A 25,329-nucleotide genomic window follows, 5' to 3' on the forward strand; every position below is an offset into this window, starting at 1 on the left:
AGTGGCCTTTCCCTTAATGCATAGCATTATACATGTCCCCCCCCCACACACACACACTCAAGGAGATGTACTTTGCATTATAGGAGATACTAAGGCAAGTGATGAGAACATATACCATCTTTACCACAAGTTACCCCAGTCCTGAAGATACTTACACTTGGATGAAGGATTAAACTAAATATATAACATTTGTCACCTTATCATAAAATGTAAACAGATCACTAAAACATCCTTCACTACCCTCCACAAACCATATTGACCATCATAGATTAGCCTATGCCCATCAACCCAATCCTGTATTTTATTCCTGATCAGTTTTTCCAACACTTTGACCAAAGCTGCAAATATACTGACAGGTCTGTAATTGGAAACCTGTCCTAGAACCATGCTTGTGGAAATGTACTATTTTGCCTTCTTTCCACTCCTTATGAACTATCCCCACTGTAAGACTTTCATTAAATAACCAGGTCAAGGGTATAGCTAACTTTTTTACACATTCCTTAACAATATGTGGTGATATGTCACCCATTCCCACAGCCCTATTAACATCTAACCCAAGCAACACTTGATACACCTCTGATTCTTCACCTTTAATTCTAATACTTGCCTCCCTTCTACATGTTGCACAGCATCATTTACACCAGTATGATATAATATACAATAAAGCTTTGTCAGGAATGAAATTTGAAGATGAATGATACCAGAAAATACTCTTTTCTTATTTTTTAGAAGAAATATTTTCTTTTTATTATTATTATTATTATTATGGGCAATTCCAAGGAGTCCTTAGACTCATCGAGGGAGGTCCTAAACATCATGTCAAGAACAACTATTCAACATCCACATAGTATCTATCATACTTTGCCTTGAACTCATTCACAGTCATGGCACCCACAACAGCTCTGGCAGCTTATTCCACTCATTCACCACTCTCCAAGTAAAAAAACTAGTTCAAACACCCTTGCTAACCACACTCTTGCCCAGTTTCCATGGATGGCCCCTAGTCCTCCCACCACCACCAGTCCTGTTCTGAAAAATATCCTCTGAATTAATCTTATAGAAACCCTTCAGTAATTTGAATGTCTCGATCATATCACCCCTTTTCTGCCTATCGACCAATTTTTGCAACCCACAAATCTTCAACCTGTTCTCATAAGGTTCATTCCATAGACCTGCTATCATCTTGGTCACTTGCCTCTGGATCCTCTCCCCATCCAGAAGAAAGAAACCCTGGCACCCAGATCTGGGCACAGTAGTCAAGATGGGGTCTTATCAAGGCTCGATATAGAGGAACAATAACCAGCTTGTCTCTGCTCATCAAAGTATTCTTCAGTAACCAAGTCTTTGATGAGCTGATTTAGCCACTTTTGCAATGTGCCCCCCCCCCCCCCCCCAAAAAAAAAAAAAAAACTTCAACTCCCTATCCACCAACACTCCCAAATCCTTGGCCTCGTCAATCACCTGGAGTACAGTTCCATCGATGTGATATACCGCTGCTAATCTTTTCACCCCAAAATGCATAACCTTACATTTTGCCATATTAAATTGACATCCATTCACCTTAGCCCAGTCCTCCAAACTATCCAAATCATCCTGCAAAATTTTGACATCATGTGCATTCACTATTGCTCTACCCAACTTTGCATCATCAGCAAACAAATGAACCGTTCCTCTCAGATCCTTTCCTATATCGTTAATGAACAAATTAAATAGTAGTGGTCCAAGAACAGAACCCTATGACACACCACTAGTCACAGGCCATCTTTTGGACTCTACTCCTGAATAAACTACTCTCTGATATCTCTCCATCAACCACCCTCCTCTCCATCTCACCAGCCCTATATCCATCCCCATATGCTGCAGTTTACTGATTAGAATTCCATGTGGTATCCTGTCAAAGGCCTTAGCAAGGTCCAGCAGTATCACTGTAAACCCATTACCCTTATCCAGTTCAGCTGTCACTAAGTTATAAAACGTGAGCAAGTTACTGAGGCATGATCTACCCTTCACAAAACCATGTTGTCCCTCATACAGTATCCCGTTTTCATCTATCCATTCCTGTATTTTTCTCTCGACTACTTTCTCCAAAACCTTGACAACCACTCCTGATATGCTGATCAGTCGGTAATTTGCAACAGCAGTCTTGGAACCTACTTAATGCAGTGGAACTATTTTCTCCTCTTTCCACCCCCCCCCCCCTCGGGACTAACCCAGACCCAAGACTCAAATTAAACAAATTCTCAAATTCTTCTTTCTTTTCTTTCCCTTACTTTTGATAAATATTAAATAAAAGAGAACTGAGTATTGAAGACAATCATAGGAAGAAAGATGAAATTCCAGAGACATGTATGGTGCTGTAACAAATAGATTGTAAGCATGTTACAAGAGAAGATGGTGGGGAAAAGAAGATGGCGATGACCCAGATATGTGTTATTCGATGAAGTGTCTCAATTAATTGAAAGATATTATAAGAAAATAACTTGAAAAGCTGGAGAGAGAGAGACACACAGGTGGAGATCCTGGAAGAAAACAATCACCATAACAGCAGAGACTATCTCTCAGAACGATGATGAGATCTAATTGATGTCATTCTGTTTCACAAAAAAATCATATAGATGAAGGTGTGTGTGTGTATATATTCTGTGACATTACAACATGCGAGTTGTAGCTGCAAATTCTGTGGGTCTGATATAAATATACTGAAAGGATGAAAGATTAATGTTAAAATGAATATTAAATTATGGGTATTTATAATTACTTTAATACAGCAATTAGAGATTTTGTTAGTGTTTTATTAATGTTATTTTATTAGTGTTACATGACTACATTCAAGGAATAATTGACATAACATCAGTTTAATGTTAAAGTTGTACTTAGGTGTTGCATAAGAAATCAACATAATGGAGATTATAGTTTGTTTTAATGAATTAAGTTTTAAAGACAATATAAAACAAATTAAGGGAAGCAGTGTTAATGATAAGTAAGATGAAAGCCATACATACAGAATTTTTTTCCTTGTTTTTTTAGACCATAGACAAGATTTTATGGTTAATATTTACAACTCATTTTTATCAGTACAATTTGGCACTGCCATCTGGAAAGATTAAATTCCAGTTCATATGGTTAGATAGAGTGGACACAGTTCTAAAAAAATAAGGGCTTGATATCTGAAAAGAAGGAAGCAGTTACATGTAAACATTTTAAAAACAAGTGCTAATATTGCTAATAGAGTTGGAAGATAATTAAAAACATTTGACTGAGTCATATAAATTGAAAAAGGAATTACGTGCTTAATTTTCATGTGAGAGATCTCTTTCTCAGCATTATGCTAACGTGTTCTATCAAAAAGTTGATATCAAAAAGAGAATATTGCACAATACAGACAACATAATGTTTTTTTTTTTTTCAAAAACTGATTATTTTGTTAATCTCTCCCAAAAAAAAATTAATAAACATAAATTTTTCCATAACATCACCAAAACTTATCTATCCATTCTGAATTTTATAAGGGGCCATATTAGCATATTGTAATTGGGGAGGACAGTTATTTCAATTATATTTGTTTTGAAATTTTGGGTTTTTTCTTTAATTTGGAAACTGAGAACAGTAGAAATTTTTAGTTATTTGCATGCAATGAATTGATATCAGTAGTAAATAATAATTATCATAATGCAAATTATAATCTCTAGCAAATATGATTTAATGAGTTGTTTTTTTCATGTACTGGCAACAGGTGTTTGCTGTGACCAAGAATTTAAAAATTAGGTTTAAGATAAATTAAGTGATATTTCTTCTCTCTCTTTGAATTTACACACATATCTCATGATTTTGATGATAGGTATTCTCAAGATCTGTACAGGATACTTTGACAACGATAGACAATTTATATAAATTTGCATTTTTTTCCCCATAGGAGCTTAGTAGACACAGTATATGCTCTGAAAGATGAAGTAAAAGAATTAAAATCGGTAAGTTTCATTTTGGCTTGCTGTCAATCTTTTAACAAACATCATCATCAAATTCCTGAAATGTACCCTTGGTTGTGGGGGGGGGGGCAGCAGTTAAACATGAATATCAGTAACATGAGATGCACAACAAGAGGTTGCAGAATCTAAAGCACATTTATGGCATGCATGGTCTAAAGCAGGCGTGGCCAACTTCATTCTATATGAGGGCCAATATATGATGAATGATAGCGTCATGGGCAGCACACTTTTAGAGAGAACTTAAATAAAAATAAACTCTGCATATTTTCAAGGCAATAGTTATATATATATTGAATTACTATATTTGTATCTATATTTGATCACTGTAACCAAAGCAGAGCAAGTGAATTTCAATGATGAGTTACTCTGGAGCGCATAGAAATCTACTACTCCCACTACTACAACTCGCACAGAGAAGCAGTAGATTTTATAAATTGAGTAATCTTTTTAAAGCAATTTTGATTCCGTGTTGAGAATATAAATTGTTTCCGTCATCAGAAATAATGAATATAATTAGTATATCAATCAGAAAATCTGTGGCTGAAACTAATAGCTAAATTGATAATACATATAATTTAATATAGTTTTTATCCTGCTGTGGGCGACACAAAATCACGTTACGGGCCACATGCAGCCCGCAGGCCTGCTGTTGGCCACCTATGTCTAAAGCAGAGATTTTCAACTGGTGTGCCACAAGATTTATGAAAACAAATTAATTGAAAGAAATAATGTTGTAATTTGTGCATTTATTTATTACTGTCTGGTCTTGTCCTCTGCTGTGTTTCAGGTTCTCTAGACTAACCTGTTTAGTTGCATAGACTCTGTTCTTCACACACCCACAGAAGAAAAAATCAAGTGGGGTAAGACCTGGCGATCGTAGTGACCAGGAATTCAGTCCTCCATGTCTGATCCACTGCTGAGGGAAGGCCCTGTCATGAGTTGCACAGACCACCAAATGCCACTGTGGCAGGGCACCATCCTGTTGAAAGAGGATGTGCAGTTGCAAGTCTTCGAGTTGTAGAAAGATGAAATTTTCCAGCATGTCAAGGTAAATCATTCCATTGATGTCTGCACGGTTAGCCTAGTGGCTATGTTCCCCACAACATGAGGAACTTAAGGATCTTCCTCAGCCATAGCCAAGTTAGCTGGTCTTGGGCGTGGACAGCAGGGTTTCCCCCCAGTTTATTCTGGGGCTTTTCATCCCGCAAGCAGGCAAACCGGCCCCGTTTGCCTGCTTGAACACACATGGATACAGTCAGGAATATTTAAGACAATCCCTCCAGCCATAGGTCTGAATTGTCAGCTATGCCAATCCTGAGCCTGGATAAAAAAAGGGGAGGGATTGAGGTGGTGCCATACATTCCCGTAAAAGGGGCTCACAGCTGTTGAATCGCCATACGAAATGAATGAATGAATTCCATTGATATTGTTTCCCATGAAAAAAAATGGGCCAATGATTTTTTGCATTACATCCAGGGGCAGCTCGTGCATAGGCACTGTGGAACCAGCACCCCAAATTTTTCTCGATATATAAATATATTTATTAATTTATTTATATTTGCTTGTAATATTTAATTTTATCACCAACAATCCTATACAATTCTCTTATTTTGTATAAAAAATAATAAAAATCCATCTTGTAGCACTTAGGAGGGCGAAGGACGCTAGCTCCACTGTGTTTACCACAGTCATATTGCTATGTGCGCAAGCATATGCATGTTAAAGTGAGATGCGAGCTATTAGTGTAATGCGGCACTGTCTGTCGCGCAGTTCCACTGTTGTTTATATGCAGTTTGTGCCAGTATTAAAGTGTTCGTAGCTACTAAATTATTTAACAAGGATAAATTAGCCAATTTTAAGAATAAATTACCTACAGAAGAAATAAAATTGGCCACTAAAGCATATCACCATGATCAACAAAGAAAAACTGAAACTGAACTTCAAGTAGTCTCCAGTAGACTTGACATGCATGATTATTGTAAATTAATTGACTTGTTAAAATTTATAACAGAAAATAATTTAGATTGTGTTCTTAGTGAAATTACTGTATTGATAAAAATTCTCTTTACAATTCCTATGACTACATCAGAGCCTGAACACTGTTTTTCAACATTAAAGAGAATAAAAACATTTCTGAGGAGCACTGAATCAGGATAGGTTAAATGTACTTTAAGAAATTTTGAATTATACCAAACTACAACAGCCCTTTCAAGCATTGTGATGCAGGAAAAAATTCTGGGATGGAACTTGTAGTCTCTGGAACGCTTGAACAACCCAAACCTTACATATTTCTGCATTTCAATTTTTTACTGTTCTTTGAAATTAGGGGGGGTCCAATGTGAACACCTTTGTGTGTGCGTGTGTGTGTTATAATATATTTGCACAGATTACAATTTCACAAATTATTGGAATGGTTAAACCTTCACCGTGATTGAGATTTGGATGATGTAATAGAGCCTCGAAACCTTTTGTTTTAATTGAGCTTATTTTTTTTTTTTTTTTTTGTGAAGGATGGTAGTATGAGGTTGCATTTAGAAATCTTCCAGTGTTTGTCGGCTTCCTATATACTGAGACGGAGAGTTTACTTTCTTCATTAACTTCTAATAGAATATCCAGAAAAGGAAGTTTTCCATTTTCTTCTTGTTGTGAATTTTATGATGTTGTGCAAATTGTTGAGATAATCTTTGAAATTGATAAGTTCATCTGTTGTTCCATTGAATATGATGAAAATATCGTCCACATAGCGAAGCCATATTTTTGGTTTTTTATGGTAATTCTTAAGAGCATTGTTTTCAAATTTTTCCATAAATAGGTTGCTAATACCGGTGATAATGATGAACCCATGGCCAATCCTTCTTTTTGTTCCCAGATTCTGTCTTGATAGGTAAAAAAAGTATTGTTTATACAATGTTTAAAAAGATCTAAGATGTCCAGAGGGAAGAGGTCTTCTAGGATATTCAAAATTTCTTGTCTCGGGATATTTGTAAACAAGCTGATAATGTCTAGACTTGCAAAGATGTCTGATGGATCAATATGTATATCTTTCACTTTTTCTATGAAATGTGTACTATTTTTTATGAAGGAAGATGATTTTTCCTATATGCTGTGAGATCATGTTGGTGAGATATTTCGCCAAGTTGGAAGTCGGTGAATCTCTTCCATCTGCTATTGGTCTTAAAGGTATGTCTGTCTTGTGGGTCTTTGGAATACCATAGATTCTTGGTATCAAAGGATGTTTTGATTGTAAGTATTTTTAATAAAGGCACTTTTTTTAATGAGATCATTTGTTTTTTTTGTGTGTATGCCAAGTAGTGTCTCTGTCTAAGGGTTTGTAGGTGTTTGTGTCCTCCAGGAGACTTTTTATTTTATTATCATATTCTGTAGCATTTAAAATGACAGTTGCGTTGCCTTTATCCGCTTTGATTATGACAATATTTTTGTCATCCTTTAATTTTATAAGGCAAGCATATTCATTGTAAGGTAGATTCCTACGAGGTAATCTGCTTTTTAATAGTAAAGCTGCACTCTCTATACGGATAAGATCTGCCATGTTGTTTGGTAGATTTCTAATTCCTTTTTCTATTTGTGCTATGATATCAATTTTTGGTAGGAAACGTGGGGTTAAGGCAAAGTTAAAACCCTTAAGTAAAAGGTTGTTCTCTTCTTTTGTTAGGACTCTCAAGAAAGGTTAATAACTACTTTTGAATAATCTAGTTGTTTTTTATGTATTTCTTTCTTCTGAAGGAGTAAGTTGAACTTATGAATTAATGTATGTTTCTTCTGTTCTGAGATCACTATTGCTTTGTTGAATGTAACACTATTAATGTTGTTCCATAGGTAGGATGGAAGAGATGTGGCCAGTTCATTATGAAGAGAAAAAGTGTTATTACTAATTAATGCTAATTCTGCTCTAGTGAGTGTAATTCTTTCTCTTAAAAGAGCTAGTTCCATTTTATGATAAATTCTGGAGGCCTTGTTTGTATTGAATATGCGTTTGATTTTGATGAATTTCGGGATGACTTCGTTATCTCTGCATCAGATGAGGAAAATTAGACGGTTAATGAAGTTGAGATGTTTAATGCGTAGTTTCTCTAGTTGTATAACTTTATGCCAAAAGCACTCACCGTAAGTTTGTAATTGCAGGCGTAGACTTCTGTGGCTAATTGGTTCAAAAGACATATTTCGGTGATTACAACACATTTTTTATTACTCAGTAAATTGCAAAATACCTCACCAACATGATCTCAGAGCATATAGGGAAAACATCTCCCTTCATAAAAAATAGTACACATTTCATAGAAAAAGTGAAAGATGTATATATTGATCTGTCAGACATCTTAGCAAGTCTAGACATTATCAGCTTGTTTACAAATGTCCCGAGACAAGAAATTTTGAATATCCTAGACGCCCTCTTCCCTCTGGATATCTTAGATCTTTTTAAACATTGTATAAACAATACTTTTTTTCACCTATCAAGACAGAATCTGGGAACAAAAAGAAGGACTGGCCATGGGTTCATCATTATCACCGATATTAGAAAACCAATTTATGGAAAAATTTGAAAACAATGCTCTAAACAATTACCATAAAAAACCAAAAATATGGCTATGCTATGTAGACGATATTTTCATCATATGGAATGGAACAACAGATGAACTTATCAATTTTAAAGATTATCTCAACAAGTCAACAATTTGCGCAACACGATAAAATTTAATTTAGAAGAAGAAGAAAATAGAAAATTTGCTTTTTTTGGTTATTTTATTAGAAGTTAATGAAGAAAACAAACTCTCCTTCTCAGTATATAGGAAGCCGACCAACACAGAAAGATTTCTAAATGCAGCCCCACACCACCATCCTTCACAAAAAATAAGCTTAATTAAAACTCTTCGAGACAGAGCATACAATATCTCCAGCACACAAGAAAGATATAATGAAGAACTAAAATACTTAACACAAATCCTCCAACAGAATGGATATGAAACAAAAACCATTAAGAGAATCCTTAAAATGCCTCCAACTAACAACACAATAAAACAGGATTACAAAAACGCAATCTCGCTTCCTTATATCAAAAATGTTACAGATAAGCTAGCCAAATTAATGAACAAACACAACGTAAAAGTAGCCTTCCTTCCTATGGAAAAAATCTCAAGATTCCTACATCGACCAAAACCACCTCATCATCCTCTTAAAAACCAGGAGTCTACAAAATCCATTGATCTTGCGGGATTTGCTATGTAGGACAGACAGGAAGATCTGGAGAAATACGCATGGCTGAACACCAAAAAGATGTACAATACAAAAGAGAACAAAAAAATGGGTCTTGCTTTCCATACCACTTCCACTGGACACGATGTACTCTGGCAAAAGATGATGTCATACATAGAAAACAACTGCTATATAAGAAAATTTAAAGCAGCTTCTAATATGCTGAAAAACTCAATCCAGTGCAATAAAAATCAAGGTTTAATTCTCCATCAAGTGTGGTCAGCTCTAATAAAAAATATACCTCAATCTGAGCTCGGACTGTATAAAAGAGAACAAGAACACGTGACATCGTCCAGTATTGTTCAACATCAATAACGTTTTATATCTGCATTCTGTTATTTGAGTTTATGAATAGCCAGACGGTTATGATTTGTATTTATTAATTTCTCTTGTTTAAACTTTAAGTTATACTATTTACCCCTGAAAATGTAAATCCTATGATTTACGAAACTTGTCGGGAACTATTATTATTTCAGTATATTGTATAATTGAATAATAAAAAATGTGATGTAATCACCGAAATATGTCTTTTGAACCAAATAACCACAGAAGTCTATGCCTGCAAATGTTTAATTTGTGTCAGGAGGATTAAGTTTTCTGTCTGTAATTTTAGAGAGGAAATCTGCATGATCTTTATTAGATAAGACTGAGCAACCTGTGAGAAGACCGAGCATGCTGGACAATAATTTGGATATTTTGTAGGTTGGACTGCCAGTAAAATCTACATTTGGGCTTAGAGAATGCAATTTTGGCAGACTGTAAATCCCTAAGCAGTCTAGTGTGATAAGTTCTAAATTTTTATTGGCTGTTTGGTTGAATGAAATGGTATTGTCTAAAAGGTTTATTGAATTTATTTAGTTAGCTTTTGTGGGGGAGGGGAGTTCTTTGCTGATGATTGCATATTCGCTGTGATAATATAGAAGTAAATTAATTTTCTAATCACAAGTTTTAAAGCCTAAAATTATATGATGATGCAGATGATGTCTTTATCAACTCTATTTTTTTTTTAAGAAACAGAGGTTTCAGTTCCTAAATACAAATATTTAATTCAAGAGTTTTGAATCATAGATCAGTTTGCAACTTCAAAGCATAATTTATTGGCTTCATCACTAGACAGATGCAAAAATTACATTCAGTATTGTGGAAAAAATCTAAATATGGAAAATGCATGAACTCTAGCTGGAACACTAGTTCATTTGAAGTTCCACTTTTTGTCTGTGGAACATACTGAAGGAATGTATATATTGCAACCCCATGCCTTATGACTGTTCTAGATGAAAGACAACATCCTGTGTGTGCGTGCGTGTGCACTGTAATCATTATCATGCACATTTTATTCTAAGGAATGATTAACAATTGCCATCACAAGTAATGTCTTGAGCACATCTCTTATGTCTGTCATGTATTAAGTTGAAAGTTTTTTTCACTTGGTTAGAGTATAATAAATTTAGTTTAATCCTTATCCAAGTGTGAGCAAACAAAGTTTGCGCCTGAAAGTATCTTCAGGACTGGGTTAAGGTGGTACAACACCACACTTGGATAAAGGATTAAACTAAATTTATTATATTCTAACCAAGTGAAAAATAAACTTTCATCATCTTTCTCTAAATCCAGAGTAAATTATTAAAAAAAAAAAAAGGGTGGCACACCAATTGGCAATTCCTATAGGTGGAGATGACCTGCTAATGCTTCTGCCTGATATCTCCACTTGGGCCTGGCTCCCACTGAAGAGACCTCAATAAAGGTCGCAACTAGTCTGGGTAGTGGCCCTTCCCTTAATGCATAACATTAGACATATCCGCAAGGAGATGTGTTTTGCATTATAGGAGATACTGAGATAGGAGTGTTGGTAGCTTGCTCCACCTTTGCAACGAGTTGCCCTGGTGTTGTACCACCTTAACCCAGTCCTGAAGATACTTTCAGGTGCAAACTTTGTTTGCTCACACTTGGATAAAGGAATAAACTAAATTTATTATGTCATGTATTAAGACCTTTCTCTCAAATGTAATAATTTCAATATGCAGAAAAGGTAGCACCAATTTCTGTGCTACCTTTTCCTGGGCATATGAGAAATGGAAAAAATTATAACGATGCATTACTATACTTATTGGTTTCACATTATTCTTGTATACAAAGATATACACAATGCATCAAAAAATTAATGGGAATGAATTTAGCTAAGCCTGAATATTGATAAGGAAAATATTTTCTTACTTGTCTCTCTTAAAATAATCCCCAAACTAAACTTATTGTAGTTTTGGAAAGACATGAAAAACTTGTCTGTTATCATAGTCTTGATTGTGACAAACTGGTATCCTTTTAATTTCACTTTCAACCCAAGAATCAGAAAAAGTCTGGGACCAAGTTGGAAGAGTAAAAATCATAGCAAAACGTTGCAACCTATTTGTGAGCAAGAAATGTCTGCATTTGATCTTGAGAGCATGTTTGCTGTCATGCAATAGACCAGCCACTGACCAAACTGTTCCAAATTTAGTTATACAGGCTTGATTCTTATCAATAAATATTTAAATACCACTAGGTAGTAATAATTTGTAATTACTATTCATTCCATTAGGAATTATGGATATTAATCATAAGGAATTCATTCTTCAAGGATTATTGCTTTGTGATGAAAGAATGCAATCAGCATGGTACGTTAATTCTGGAAACTGAATTTGGTGGTTTGCTATTCTGTACTTGTCTTTTGGTCTATGGATCATACTGAAAGTACTAAACAAAATCTTTGTGTGCTCATCCAGTCGTCTCCATTATTCCTTATAATGCACACTGAATGAACCAAATTTTGCACTTTTTTAAAAAATTTTTTTAATTTCTACCAAGTCTGGTAATTATCATTCTTATCTGTTCCATATTCACACTCATGTTGGAGGCTTAATGGAATGAAACAGCTCTGAGAAAGGATTAAAAATACTATTTAATTGTAATCCTTTTTCAGTGCTGTTTCACTTCATTAAGCCTTCCAGAACATCAGTTCCTTCTGGCACTTAACACTTGGAATCCATATTCACATTTAATTGACTTACTAGCATTATCTGCATTAATCAGCAGTCACTTGCTAGCAAATCATATACTTTATGCACTAATTCAAGACTGCAGGTCATTTTTGGTCATCCACATTGAAGATTATCTGCTACATCCTCCCTGCTTCTTTAAAACACTTAAACCAATCAAAATGTTTGGGATATGGCTTCGGTGGACTTTTTCTCAGTTTTGCAAAACTTGATATTGATCAGTTATTCTGTTTTTGTTTTCTAAGAGTGATGCTAGATATGATGTACAGAGAACATCCATATATATATATATATATATAAAGGCCATAAGCCAACTGGTATGCTTTTCTAGCACCCTCTCCTGGAATGATACTTACATGACATATCTTTTTTAATTCATTCTCATTACTTTTTTTTTTTTTTGCTGCGCTTTGTATGTCAAAGTATATATGCAAAAAAATCACATATAGAATAGTTTCATTAACTAGGAGACCATGTGAGCCAGATTTATGTTTAAAATTTTTCATTCTTTTCAATGGAATTTATAACAAAATAAACAGGCATGTGAATGATAGTTCATTTGAGGCAGTCTGGTGTGAAATAGTGACCAACGCAACCAAACAGTTGGTTGCTGCTATAGCCCAGGGGGTACAAGGGGTGATATTGAATTCATGCATCAGCAAATTAGTGCAATGAGTGTAGGGTTAGTGATTATTATGGGGGATTTTAATTATGGTGATATCAATTGGAAGGAGGAAATATCATGTGGCAAAAAGGAAATGGAATTCATACACCTTCTAAGAGATAATTACTTGAAACATCACATAACTGAAGGGACTCATGGTGTGAGAGTGTTGGATCTAGTCATAGGTTCAGAGGACATATGCATAAGTAAGGTGTCCTTGTTACCTCCAATTGGTGAGAGCAATCATGTGTGAGGTTGCAAAATTTGTGGATTTCTCTCTTAAGAAGGGGGTATATATGGAACTACAGGTTAGGTAATTATAACAAGCTTTGGAGTGAGCTTTTAGCTGCCTTATGGCAGAACATATTGCAGGGGGAAAATGTTAGCAGTGCATGGGATAAAATCAGCAGGTATCTGAGGAAGGCAATATCAGAATGTATTCCCCTGGTCAGGAAGACAAACAAGATAGGTGTTAGATGGATGAGTAGTAGTATCAGGCTTGATCTGCAAGAAAAGAAAATGTTATGGAGAATTTACAAGGAGAAAGGCGATTAGTACACCCATGAGCAGTACAAGGCTCAAGCTAGGAAGGTTACCAGCGTAGTAAGAAAAGCTAAATCAGATTATGAGAAGACCTTAGCCAAGCTCAACAGTAATCCCAAAGAGTTCTTTCACTATGTGGCAAGTAACAGGAAGAATGACTTTGGAAGGATAACCTTAGTGGATGCTGATGGTATTGAAGTGACCAATTCAGATGTAATTTTGATCACTTTTCAAAAGTCTATCACCCAAGTGAGAATATCTCTATCTGAAGCAATAACTAATGTGAGAATTGAAGTTAATAAATCAGATGTACTTAGTATATTGCAGAATTTAAATGCAAACACTGCTATAGGTTTAGATGGAATATCAGCTTGGGTGTTGCGTGAATGTGCAAAGGAATTGTCAACACCTCTTACTTGGTTATATAACTTAAGTTTGAACTCTGGTATGGTCCCTAGGGAGAGGAAGGAAGGCAAAGTAGTTCCTTTGCAAAAAGGTGGCTCTAAGACTGCAGTAGTTAATTACAGACCAATCACCATCTCGGGTGTGGTGGTAAAAGTTGGTTAAAGACAATTCAAGAATGGGTGGATCAGAATATGATACTCTATAGGGGCCAACATGGTTTTGTTAAAGGTCGATCCTGTCTTAGCAATCTATTAATTTTTATAATAGAATGACTTCTGTGTTGGACAAGGGAAATGGCTACACAGTGATATTACTGGATTTTGCTAAGGCTTTTGACAGGATATCCCATGGAATACTGTTGTGCAAATTAGAGCTGATGGGGATGGATACTAAACTGATGATATTGATAAGAGAATGGCTCATGGAGAGATACCAGAAAGTAGTGTATGGAGGAGCAGAGTCCAGGAGGAGGCAGGTGACCAGTAGTGTGCCTCAGGGTTTTGTGCTTGGGCCGTTATTGTTAATTTGTACATAAATGATATAGGAAATGACTTGAACTGAGATATTCAGTTGTTTGCTGATGATGCAAAGTTGGGTAGTGCAATAAAAAATCAAGCTGATGTTGAGAGTTTGCAAGATGATTTAAATAAGCTGGCAAAATGGGCAAAAGGTAATGATGTCACTTCAATGTGGAAAAGTGGAAAGTTGTGCATTTTGGGATTAAAAGATTACCAGCTGTGTACCACATTGATGGAACGGTATTCCAAGAGATTAATGAGGCAGATAGAGATATGAAGTTCAGAGGGCGCATTGCTAAGGTGTCCAAGATTGCTCATAGGATTACTTGGTTATTGAAGAACACACTAACATCCAGAGAAAAAAAGGTTATTATTCCCCTTTATAAGGTATTGATACTTTCACATTTTGATTGCTGTGCTCAAGTCTGGTCACCTGGATTCCTTGGAGATGAGGAGATTATGGAGAGGGTTCAGAGGAGAGTGACTTTGGTGAGTGATGTAAAAGAAAATGCCCTCTACATTGATAGATTGGGAGCTTGTGGATTGCAGAAGTTGGTTGTTAGGCAGAGAAGGGGGGGGGGATATGATAGAAACATTTAAATTACTAAAAGGTTTTATAAAATTGATGCAGGAGAAATATTTCAGCTCTGTGATAGTGATGGAAGAACAAGAGGTCATCCCTGGAAATAAAGGAAAAGTGTGGTTAACGAGGGTGTGAGAACGAGGTTTTTTGCCTGTAGGGTGGTGAATGAGTGAAATGGATTGCCTGACTCAGTTGTGAGTTCTTCGTCTGTAAATGAATTCAAGAAGAGATATGATAGATATTGTTTTGATAGTTTGGGTCTCCCGCGATGAGTCTACTGACTCCATGGAGATACCCGTAATAATAATATCATAACAGAACAAAGTAAACAGCATAATAAACAACAATGTGTTGATATATCCATTAACTGCCATTTACTGAAGAAATATTAAACATGGTATACTTTAAATCAAAATTAAAAATATTAGATAATGGAATCATGAATAAATGTATATTATCTAGCAAAAAAAAAAAAAAAGATTCAGCATAAAATATTCCTGATAAAAGTATAACATGCTTGTTTATGCAGATACATTTCCTTTTAAAGTTATCAATGATGTGATCTGTTTATAACAAACCCTCTACATTTAAGTGTTTTTTTTTAGAATAATGTGCATGAATGCTAGTTGCCAGTCAATGGGAAATGACAAGTGTATGCTCCTTTTACAGAAAGTCTAAAAACAAAATCTTAGATTTGAATGGTGTGAAAAAAAAATTAATAAATAAATAAAATGCATAGATCTTTCTCTTCATTTATTAGTATTTATAACAGCTAATAATGCTCATTTCATCTAGAAAAAAAAGTACTTAGCAAGTGGATTTTGATCTCTAGGAAGATGAGTTTAACATTTCTGCATTAGCATATCAGATTTGCAATATTTTATGAAAGAATTTATAGTGATAAATATTTAAAAGAGACTGTTACCAAATTATTAAAAATAGATTTTTTATAATGAGGAAAAAGTAAAAAGTGTTCCCAACAAGTTTTTCTTTAAGCAACTGCAGTGCAATCACTAGCCATCTAGATAATCCTTTCTCATAGTTATGGTAATCTAGAAATTCCCATTTGCTGAATGCATGTCACTAATGTGACAGGTTGTGCAGAAGGTCCCTCATTATAGCTAATAATTATGTGATTTACTCCAAATTCAGTTTATGACTTCATTCCTTGATGGTAAGATATCTGTTGATCATCAGTATAGGAATACAGATATTCTGCAGTATTTTCACAAATTAAATATTCTGTTTCAAATTACCAATTGTTATTGGGGCAAAATGTACTGGGAGAAAATGCATGAATTAATTGTAACTTTTTTTATGTAGTTGTGCATTGTTAATATATTGCGTTTATGTGTAGCACTCATTTTTAGCAAAATGAGTTCATTTGATTTACATTTATTATTATTCCTGACACCTCCAAGGAGTCCAAAGACTCATCGCGGGAGGACACCTACAACTGTCTCACCGAACCTCTACTACGAATCATCTCCATCAACGCCATCTACCGCCTGCCTCCACAACTAGTATTTTTTGTCTGTAAATTGCGTGTGTTCTGAAGGGCTGATTTGTCTGTATGTGGGATGAAAAACCGAGTTTCCAGGAGAAAAAACCCTGCTGCCTCCGTATGAGATCGGCTAACTCACCTTCAATTGAAATTGTCTAGATAAAGATTCCTCCCGTCACGACGAGAATCGAACTTAGGCCTATTCCAATTGAAGAGCGCAATGTACCGTCGTTCTTCCAATTGTGCTACAGAGGCGCTTACATTTTTGTGACCAAAATAAGAATTATAATTTAGTGTTGAGATATGTTCAAAATGCCCAAGTTAAAAGACAACTCATTTTACTGCTTTCAAGTAAAGCTCCATGAAGTTAATACATAATGGCAGCAGCTTGTTTAACTTCATGACTGAAGTGGAAACTGGAAGTATCTTGTGCACTGGAACATGCATGCATGAGTGAAAAGAATATGGTAACTAGTCAACATCAGGGAGAGCTCGGTACACAATAAATAACGGAAAAAACTCACGTAGAAAGATTATTTATTAGTATAATTTTCTACAGACGATCTTTTACAGAAAGAACTACAATACATAACTTCTTCCTTTCTATCTAATGGTTATAAGAATTGCTTCATTAAAAGAACTTTGAGTAGTTTTAATATGTCTTCCTCTTCAAACACAGAAGAAATAACGCGCATTACTATCCCTTATGTACAAGGCATCAGTGAACGTATAGCAAAAGTTTTAAAACCACTGAATATTTTTGCTGCCTTTCGACCATTTAGAAAAATCTCCACCTTTCTCACTTCTCCTAAGGACAAGCTTCCACATCTTAATCATCCAGGTGTCTACCAGATTCCGTGCTCTTGTGGATTATCTTATTTCGGACAAACGGGAAGATCCGCCTCTATTCAGCTAGAAGAACACCAATCTTATATTGAATACTTTAAACCTGAAAAGTCTGGACTTTCTGAACATGCCATCTTCACTAGACACAGAGTTCATTGGAGAAAGACAAGAGTTCTTCACAAAAGTCAGTTTCTCATGGAACGCCTTTATAAAGAAACATGTGAAACTCTACTTCATTCTCTTAACTTAAACAGATCCGACGGCTTACGTCAATCCCCTTTATGGGAGATAGTACTTTACAAATCAGCTAATCTTTCCTAACTTTTTTAGGAAAGTTATTGACCTTTTTAGTTATCTTACACCAGCTACTTAGGTGGCGCTTTTTGGAATTGTCAGTTAGTATTTAATTTTGAGCTTAATGTACTGAAGATGCCTGTGACACACAGGCGAAAATTATACTAATAAATAATCTTTCTACGTGAGTTTTTCCATTATTTATTGTGTACCGATATGTCTATTCACGGTTTACCTCTTTTAAAAAACTTATCAGGGAGAGCTGTAAGACAGATATAGAGAGATGTGTTAGAATTTTTGGAACAAATTAGTGGAAAGTTCAGTTAGTAGTACTTTTACTTAAGGAAAGGCATTTAAAAGTTTTAAATGCTATCTTACAAAGAATAACAGATGGAAAGAAATTAAAGGAACTTTGGAACTTGATAAATGAATTATTTTTATATAGAAAGAAAAGTGATAATCAGATATTGAATTTTCCATTTCAGTAATGATTTTGTACCAGTTTTTTGGAGAATGGAAGTAGATTTTTTAAAGGATTATTTTTCCTTGAAAATTTTCATATAGGAAAAGGAAAAAGTTGTGCATAAAAAAGAAAGCAGGAAGAAGGAACATTTTGTGACTTTTCTGTTTTATGGAGGAACGTGGGAGTATTTGAAATCAAGGATTTTAATTGTTCAAGTTTTACCTCTCATATCTTTTACTGAAAATAGGAAATCTATAATTAACAAGTTTTTCCAGGAAAAGAATTGCTTCCACTGGAGAGTAAAGAAATTGCTTCATTCAGCTTTTATTTGAAGTGCAGTTGAATTTAACAGAGATAGTTATTCCATTTTTAGCTGGTATAGTTTGGACATAGACGAGATGTGAATTATTTAATTATTTTTTTAGTTCTAAAGATCATTTTTGGTTGATAAAGTTTATCAACATGTTTTATAATACTTTTTTTATTAATGTATGTCTTAGTATTCTTATATTGTTTGCATTTTTGTATATGAAGACTCAATTTACTTAATTAGTGAGGAAGTTAAGAAATATTTTTAAGGATAGCAGAGAATTATAATAGCAATATACCTAGTCTGGCCATAAATACTGTTACAACTTGAACGACGCATAAATCAGTAAATCATTTACAGCTTTCAGCAACCACATGTGCAGCATTCATTGTTTGCAATGGCTCGCCCCCTTTTCCTTTACACACACGCCCAAAGTCTGTGAGGCCGCTATGTATCACTATTACTATTATTACGGGCAACTCCAGGAGTCATTAGACTCATCGAGGGAGGCCCCAAATCATATTCATCACAACTATTCGACATTCATACAGTATCTATCATACCTCGCCTTAAACTCATTCACTGTCACAACATTCACCACAGACTCAGGCAGCCCATTCCACTCATTTACCACTCTAAAAGTAAAGAACCCAGCTCTAACACCTTTACTAACCACACTTTTGTCCAATTTCCATGGTGTCCCCTAGTCCTCCCACAACCAGCCCTGTTCTCAAAAATATCTTCTGAATTAATTTTATAGAAACCCTTCAGTAATTTGAATGTCTCAATCATATCTCCCCTCCTCCGCCTATCAACCAATTTTTGCAACCCACAAATCCTCAACCTGTTCTCATATGGTTCCTTCCACAGACCTGCTATCATCTTGGTCACTCGCCTCTGGATCCTCTCAACCTCCTCCCCATCAAGAAGAAACCTAGGTGACCAAATCTGGGTACAGTAGTCAAGATGGGGTCTTATCAAGGCTCGATACAGAGGAACAATAACCTGCTTGTCTCTGCTTGTCAACGTATTCTTCAGCAACCAAGTGATTTGAGAGCTGATTTGGCCACTTTTGCAATGTGCCCCCTAAACTTCAACTCCCTATCCACCAACACTCCATTGACATCCATTTTCCTTAGCCCAGACCTCCAATCTATCCAAATCATCTTGCAAAATTTTGACATCATCTGCATTCACTATTGCCCTACCCAACTTTGCATCATCCACAAACAAATAAACTGTTCCTGTCAGATCTTTTCCTATATCATTAATGAACAAATTAAACAGCAGTGGTCCAAGAACAGATCCTTGTGGCACACCACTAGTCACAGGCCGTCTTGTGGACTCTACTCCTGAATAAACCACCCTCTGATATCTCTCCGTCAACCACCCTCCTATCCATCTCACCAACCCTATATCCATCCCCATATGCTGAAATTTACTGATTAGAATTCCATGTGGTATCCTGTCAAAGGCCTTAGCAAGGTCCAGTAGAATCACTGTAAACCCATTACCCTTATCCAGTTCAGCCGTCACTGTGTTATAATACGTGAGCAAGTTACTGAGGCATGACCTACCCTTCACAAAACCATACCAATTCTTGGTTATACAAAACCATGTATAACCAAGCTTATCTACAATAAAAGGTAGATGAAATTGTTGCTTACCATAAGCCCATTCAGTGAAAGAAATTTATGCTCCAGTACCATGTACTTAACTGTATCTTTTAATTTTTCAGGAAATGACAATGTATACTAGAATGTTAATTATAAAAAAACTTTAATTAATACTTTCCTATATTTTGGCAGTGTTACATTGCGATCATCAGGGATCACAAAAAACAATGATATGCACATGCAGACACTAACACTGAGCAAATGCGGTTGAATAAAGGCAACAGAAGTTGGGCCTAGAATCCTAAACAGTGCCACCTAGTGAGCTAAATTGAATTGTCTTGGCGTTCTTAAAATGTATGCTTCCCAGATTTGGGGCAATCTCATGCGCCCAAATTTGTTGAGGTTCGGGAAGAATTTGAGACTCTGCAAGAGATAAAAAGCAACAACAGAATAATAATTACCAAAGTAGATAAGGGAAATCCAACTGTGGTTTTAAACCAATCAGACTACTCAGTTAAACCTAACCTGCCTCTTTACTACTAGATCATGCTATTTACCTCCCTATAGACTATGATCCCACCAGCACACAAATCAGGACACTCCATAGGTTCCTTAAAAAGGTTCCCTCTTGGCATGCGGAAGTTATAAACAGATTAAAACCTTATAACTCTAGACCCCCCTGGTTATATGGACTACCAAAAATCCATAAACATCGTCATCGGTGCTTTCTATGTCTACTGGCGCATAAGGCTGCAACGCTGGTTTTTCATCTGCTCCTGTCCTTTGCAGCTGCTTTTGCTTCTATCGAGCTCGTCCATCCTGCCTCATTCATTTAGGATTCCATCATTCTTCTCCAAGTTAATTTTTGGTGGCCCTAGAGCATCTTCCTTCTGGTGCCCAACTCAATGCTACTCGGGGAATTCTGTTTACCCCCATCCATAAAATGCATGGGGATAAACAGAATTAGAAGTTGGAAATGAACGGTCCATTTCCATCTTCTTAGGCAAATCTCTTCATCTATTGACTTGGAGAAAGTTTTCTTTAAAAGTTCCTTGTTAGTGATTGTATTTGGCCAGAAAATTTTTAAAATTCTTCTTAAATATTTATTTTGGAAAACATCCAATTTATTACTTTGTGCCTTGGTAACATGTAACAGCAATCCCCCCCCCCTCCCCTCCAAAGCAGAGATTATTCAAACACTGATGTTTTGGAAAATATAATTATTATAATTATATTTTCTAAACACGTTATAATTATAGTGTGTCCCAAAAAAAAAAAAAATGTTAATTGGCATCTTTTATTTGCTCTACCAAAGACCAGTCACATTGCCTAGATCTACCAGGAGTATACCAAGTCCCTTGCAGTTGTAAACTGTCCTACTACAGCCAATATCAGGACTACATCCAATTCCACCAGTACAGTCACTCAGGACTTGCTGATAATGCTTTGGACACCCACCACAGGATACGCTGAAAGAAGGCTGTTTTATTACACTGCAGCATATACAAGTATAAAAGACTATTCATCAAATCTGCTTCAGCTTTAGAATCTTTCCAGGCCTTAACTTTGAGTGCAATCTCATGCACCCAAATTTGGGTGCATGAGATTGCTCCAAATCTGGGAAGCATACATTTTAAGAACGTCAGCCCAATGGTTATGATAACCCAATTTAGTCCACTAGGGGGCACTGTTTATGACTCTGTTGCCTTTATTTAGCCCCATTTGCTCAGTGTTTGTGTCTGTACATATCATTGCTTTTTGTGATCCCTGATGATGGCAATGTAACAGTGCCTAAATATAGGAAAGTATTAAATTTTTTTTACAATTAATATTCTAGTATATAATTTCCTGAGCTATGTATAACCAACATATAAGCTTATCTACAAGAATGTTTAACAGTAAAATGTTTAATGGAACTGCATTTTGTATTTGAATTAAAAAGTAGTTGAATTTCATAAATACGAGGAAAAGAAAACCACTATTAGCACAGAAACAGGTTATGATTGCCTGATACTGAATTAACTGGATGTTACTATATTTATAAGATCATAACCAAATGATTTAGATAAAGAATGATACTGAACATATAGTAAAATCCTTTGGCTGTTGTAAATCCTTTGGTGTAAGTGGCACAAGAAGTAGATAGATATAGTATATTCAGGGCTTAACAAATACTCTCACCCACTTACCTATTATAAGTAGGTGAAGACTGGACAAAATAGAATATTTTTTATTTAATTAAAACAAACACACAGAAGAATGTGAGTAATAATAAAAAGGGCCATTCTAGTCACAAAAATTAATATAGCAAATTATATTTTCCAAAACATCAGTGTTTTTACTGTTCTTCCTATTCATTTTATTGGAATGGTTCTCACACAGTGGAAATGCTATTCAAATAATGACACAGTATCATTAATCAATTTATGAATCTCCTATTGACTTATTGGGACACAGCATTAAAAATGGTAGGATATCTTGAATGAGTACATTTTTTTCATGGCAAGTAAGGTTTTGCATAATTTGTCAAGCCCTGGATATATTGAATAAGTGGACATCAGTGTTGAGATTGTGAAAAGTATATGTAAAACATATCAATGCTATATTCAGTTTTATATTGCTAAATCATAAAACAGTTTCTATTTTTTATAATTCATTTGCTAGATTTTGAAAACAATTAGAGTTTAAGAAGTTAAGAATAGAGAGGGTATTATTATTATTTTCAAATGATATAAAGGTGTTAAAATATATTTAAGAAGTCAAAACATTTTTTTAAAGTCAAATCAGATAGTTTATGGTACCTAATTTTTTATTTTTTAGGAAACAGCAGTATTAGCAAAGGAACTAGAAGAAGAGAGAAGAGCTCGTAAAAAGTTGGAAGTATTATTAAGGAAACATGTATTTGCTGGTCGAGATGAGTTGCTCGCTAATTTTGCAGAGGACTGAAGTGTTTGAGATTCTTGAATGCTAATTGTGCCTGTTTGAACCTGAAAGTGCCTTTGTTACAGTCATGGTTGGACCCCTCAGGGAATCTGTAGTGCTTTCATTTCAAGTGATAGTAATGCAGCTTTTTGATTCAGCTGCTACTGATGAATAAGAACTTGGATCATTTGTAAGATAAGAAACAGAAACTGCAATTTTGACTTCCTATTGATAGGAAAGCTGTTAAAAGCCGTGTGATAATGTATAGAATATAAAAATGCATGGACCAGTTTGCACACTTCATTTTACTTGTTGCATACCAGAGCCTTTTAAGGCGGTATGTTCTGCCACAAAAGTTGCTGTTATTGTTATATGAACTTAGTATCACATTTTCTGTGCTTTGCTATTCTTCCTCCCATCTTTGGCTGTTAATGATTGTTATTAAGATTTAGCATTACTGAATTCCTGCCTTATATCACAGTTTTCATTATTTCACAGTACTGCATTATTCATTCTATCTTGTGGTTCAGAAGTTACTGCATTTTATATATTTAGAATATTAACAGTTATGAACCATATTTGTTTATAATTTATGCTGAGTTGGATAATTGCTGTGCAATTATTTACAAAGTCTATACTGTACTATACAAAACAGTCACTGCCTATATGCAGTTTCTGCATTGTAATGAATGGTGCTAACTGCAAGTTAATATAGCACACACACACACTTGACTAGTACTGTTAAATTCATTGTGATGCACAGAAACTTCAAAAAAAATTGCAAAAACTTTGTCTATAGTTATTGTAAATATTTTTTATAGATGTCAAGAGAAATGTTGAAAAATATAGTGTTGACATCAAACATATATATATATATATAAAGTTTTAAAGTGACAGAATCATGTGTATTAATGATAAGCTGCAATATTCTTAAAATAGTTGAAGTTACTACCTTATTTATTTAAGAAAATTTGTGACTTCATCTCTAGTTCTATTCTAAATAACATTTTACATTCATCAACTGAGCTTATGCTAGGGAACACTAAAATCTTCATTCCTGTCGCCTGTCAGTTATAATGCAAGATGGTTTAAATGAGTTACCTTTCCTGTTTAAAAATAGAAATCCCTTTGTTTTCTTTTCTAAATTGCTAATATACATGGTTTCAAAATTGGTATTTTTAGTGCATGTATAGAATTATGCTGTCTTTTGAAAATTAAAATTTTTCAGAGTTAATGTCATGCCTCTGTTTATTCATATGTTACTTTTTTATTCTGTTATTTTGTCAGTATATTTGAATACATTGGCTTGGATTTGTTTTCAGTTTCACTTACACATTAAGCTGAAACTTCATAGAAATTTTTTTTAATGTTATTGTAGGTAAGTAACCCAGAAAACAATAACATTCCAAAGAGACTTACAACTAGTTAGTTTTTATATAAACTCCAATAAAACATGGTTTCTGACATACAACTCTTCCCACATATTAATAAGCTTAGTTGATTATTCATAAGTGCTTCATGTTTATGACCAAGAGAAAAAAATATAATTATTTTATTGAACTTAAAACTTATTAATATTTTGCTGGTTTTTTTACCCAGCATTTTCAGAGTACAAATTACAACAGTGACAAGCACATGGCACTCAAACAATTCAAATTGTAACTGAAAAAGAACTAATGTCCTAACAAGGTGCCCTATAGAAGCCAGATAATCTTAAATTTTGGAAAGTCACTATATTTGGTCTCACACATACTGACCAGTGAATTAGAAACCTTGCAGAAATCAGTGGTTTCCGTATAGACATGCGACTGCCATTACTGATCCTCTTCAATTCCCTGTGCATAGTTCAGTGAGATATGGATCAGGAACAGGCTTCATTAAATACTTCAGTCAGTTGCTCCCATACAAACCTACTCAGATGACAGCGATCTCATTTATGACGGACTGTGTTAGGACCACAGTTACATCTCTTAGACAATCAATGTGGGTTATTTTTCCACTGATTGAACACCCAGGATATCGCACTTTTTGAGAAACCAGTCGGCTCTGCTGTTTTCAAAATCATGACTCGAGTCAGACAGGCATCCCCAATAAGCCTTTATCGAACTCTGAAAAATCCTTTGTTTTTCCCATCTTGATCAACACTATTGATGATTATTCACCAACAGCATTTTGAAATAGTTGCCAAGAACATGTGGTGATGCACATGACCAAGTATTTTGCATATACACTATTTGACTTTTATGTACGTCTGCATAACAGTGTCTAATTCAGTGGCCGGTACGTGTAGAATGACTGTCTCCCAGATCTCTGGCAAATTAATGCAAGCCATGCTTGTTGGGGGAGAGTGCTTCATAGCAATGCTGATTTTA

At 35.1% G+C, this 25,329-nt stretch overlaps 1 protein-coding gene across 5 annotated transcripts in view; it reads left to right on the forward strand.

Moving 5' to 3' along the window:
* RtGEF (Rho-type guanine nucleotide exchange factor) overlaps positions 1 to 24,175 on the forward strand; it is a 334,719-nt gene extending 310,544 nt beyond the window's left edge. For 4 of the 5 annotated variants that reach the window (XM_090411130.1, XM_090411129.1, XM_090411131.1 and 1 more), the window contains exons 17-18: positions 3,914 to 3,968; positions 22,856 to 24,175. In XM_090411130.1, the coding sequence (XP_090267256.1) occupies positions 3,914 to 3,968; positions 22,856 to 22,981 (181 nt within the window). In that variant the 3' untranslated portion in view covers positions 22,982 to 24,175. The remainder of the gene's footprint in view (positions 1 to 3,913; positions 3,969 to 22,855) is intronic. The other variant, XM_090411134.1, reaches the window with a different exon arrangement.
* Positions 24,176 to 25,329: the final 1,154 nt, after the last annotated feature.

The sequence above is a fragment of the Typopeltis vanoorti genome, chromosome 21 (assembly GCF_054136105.1).
Source record: "Typopeltis vanoorti isolate ZY-2024b chromosome 21, IOZ_Tvanoo_1.0, whole genome shotgun sequence".
In the NCBI taxonomy this organism is placed as follows: domain Eukaryota; kingdom Metazoa; phylum Arthropoda; class Arachnida; order Uropygi; family Thelyphonidae; genus Typopeltis; species Typopeltis vanoorti.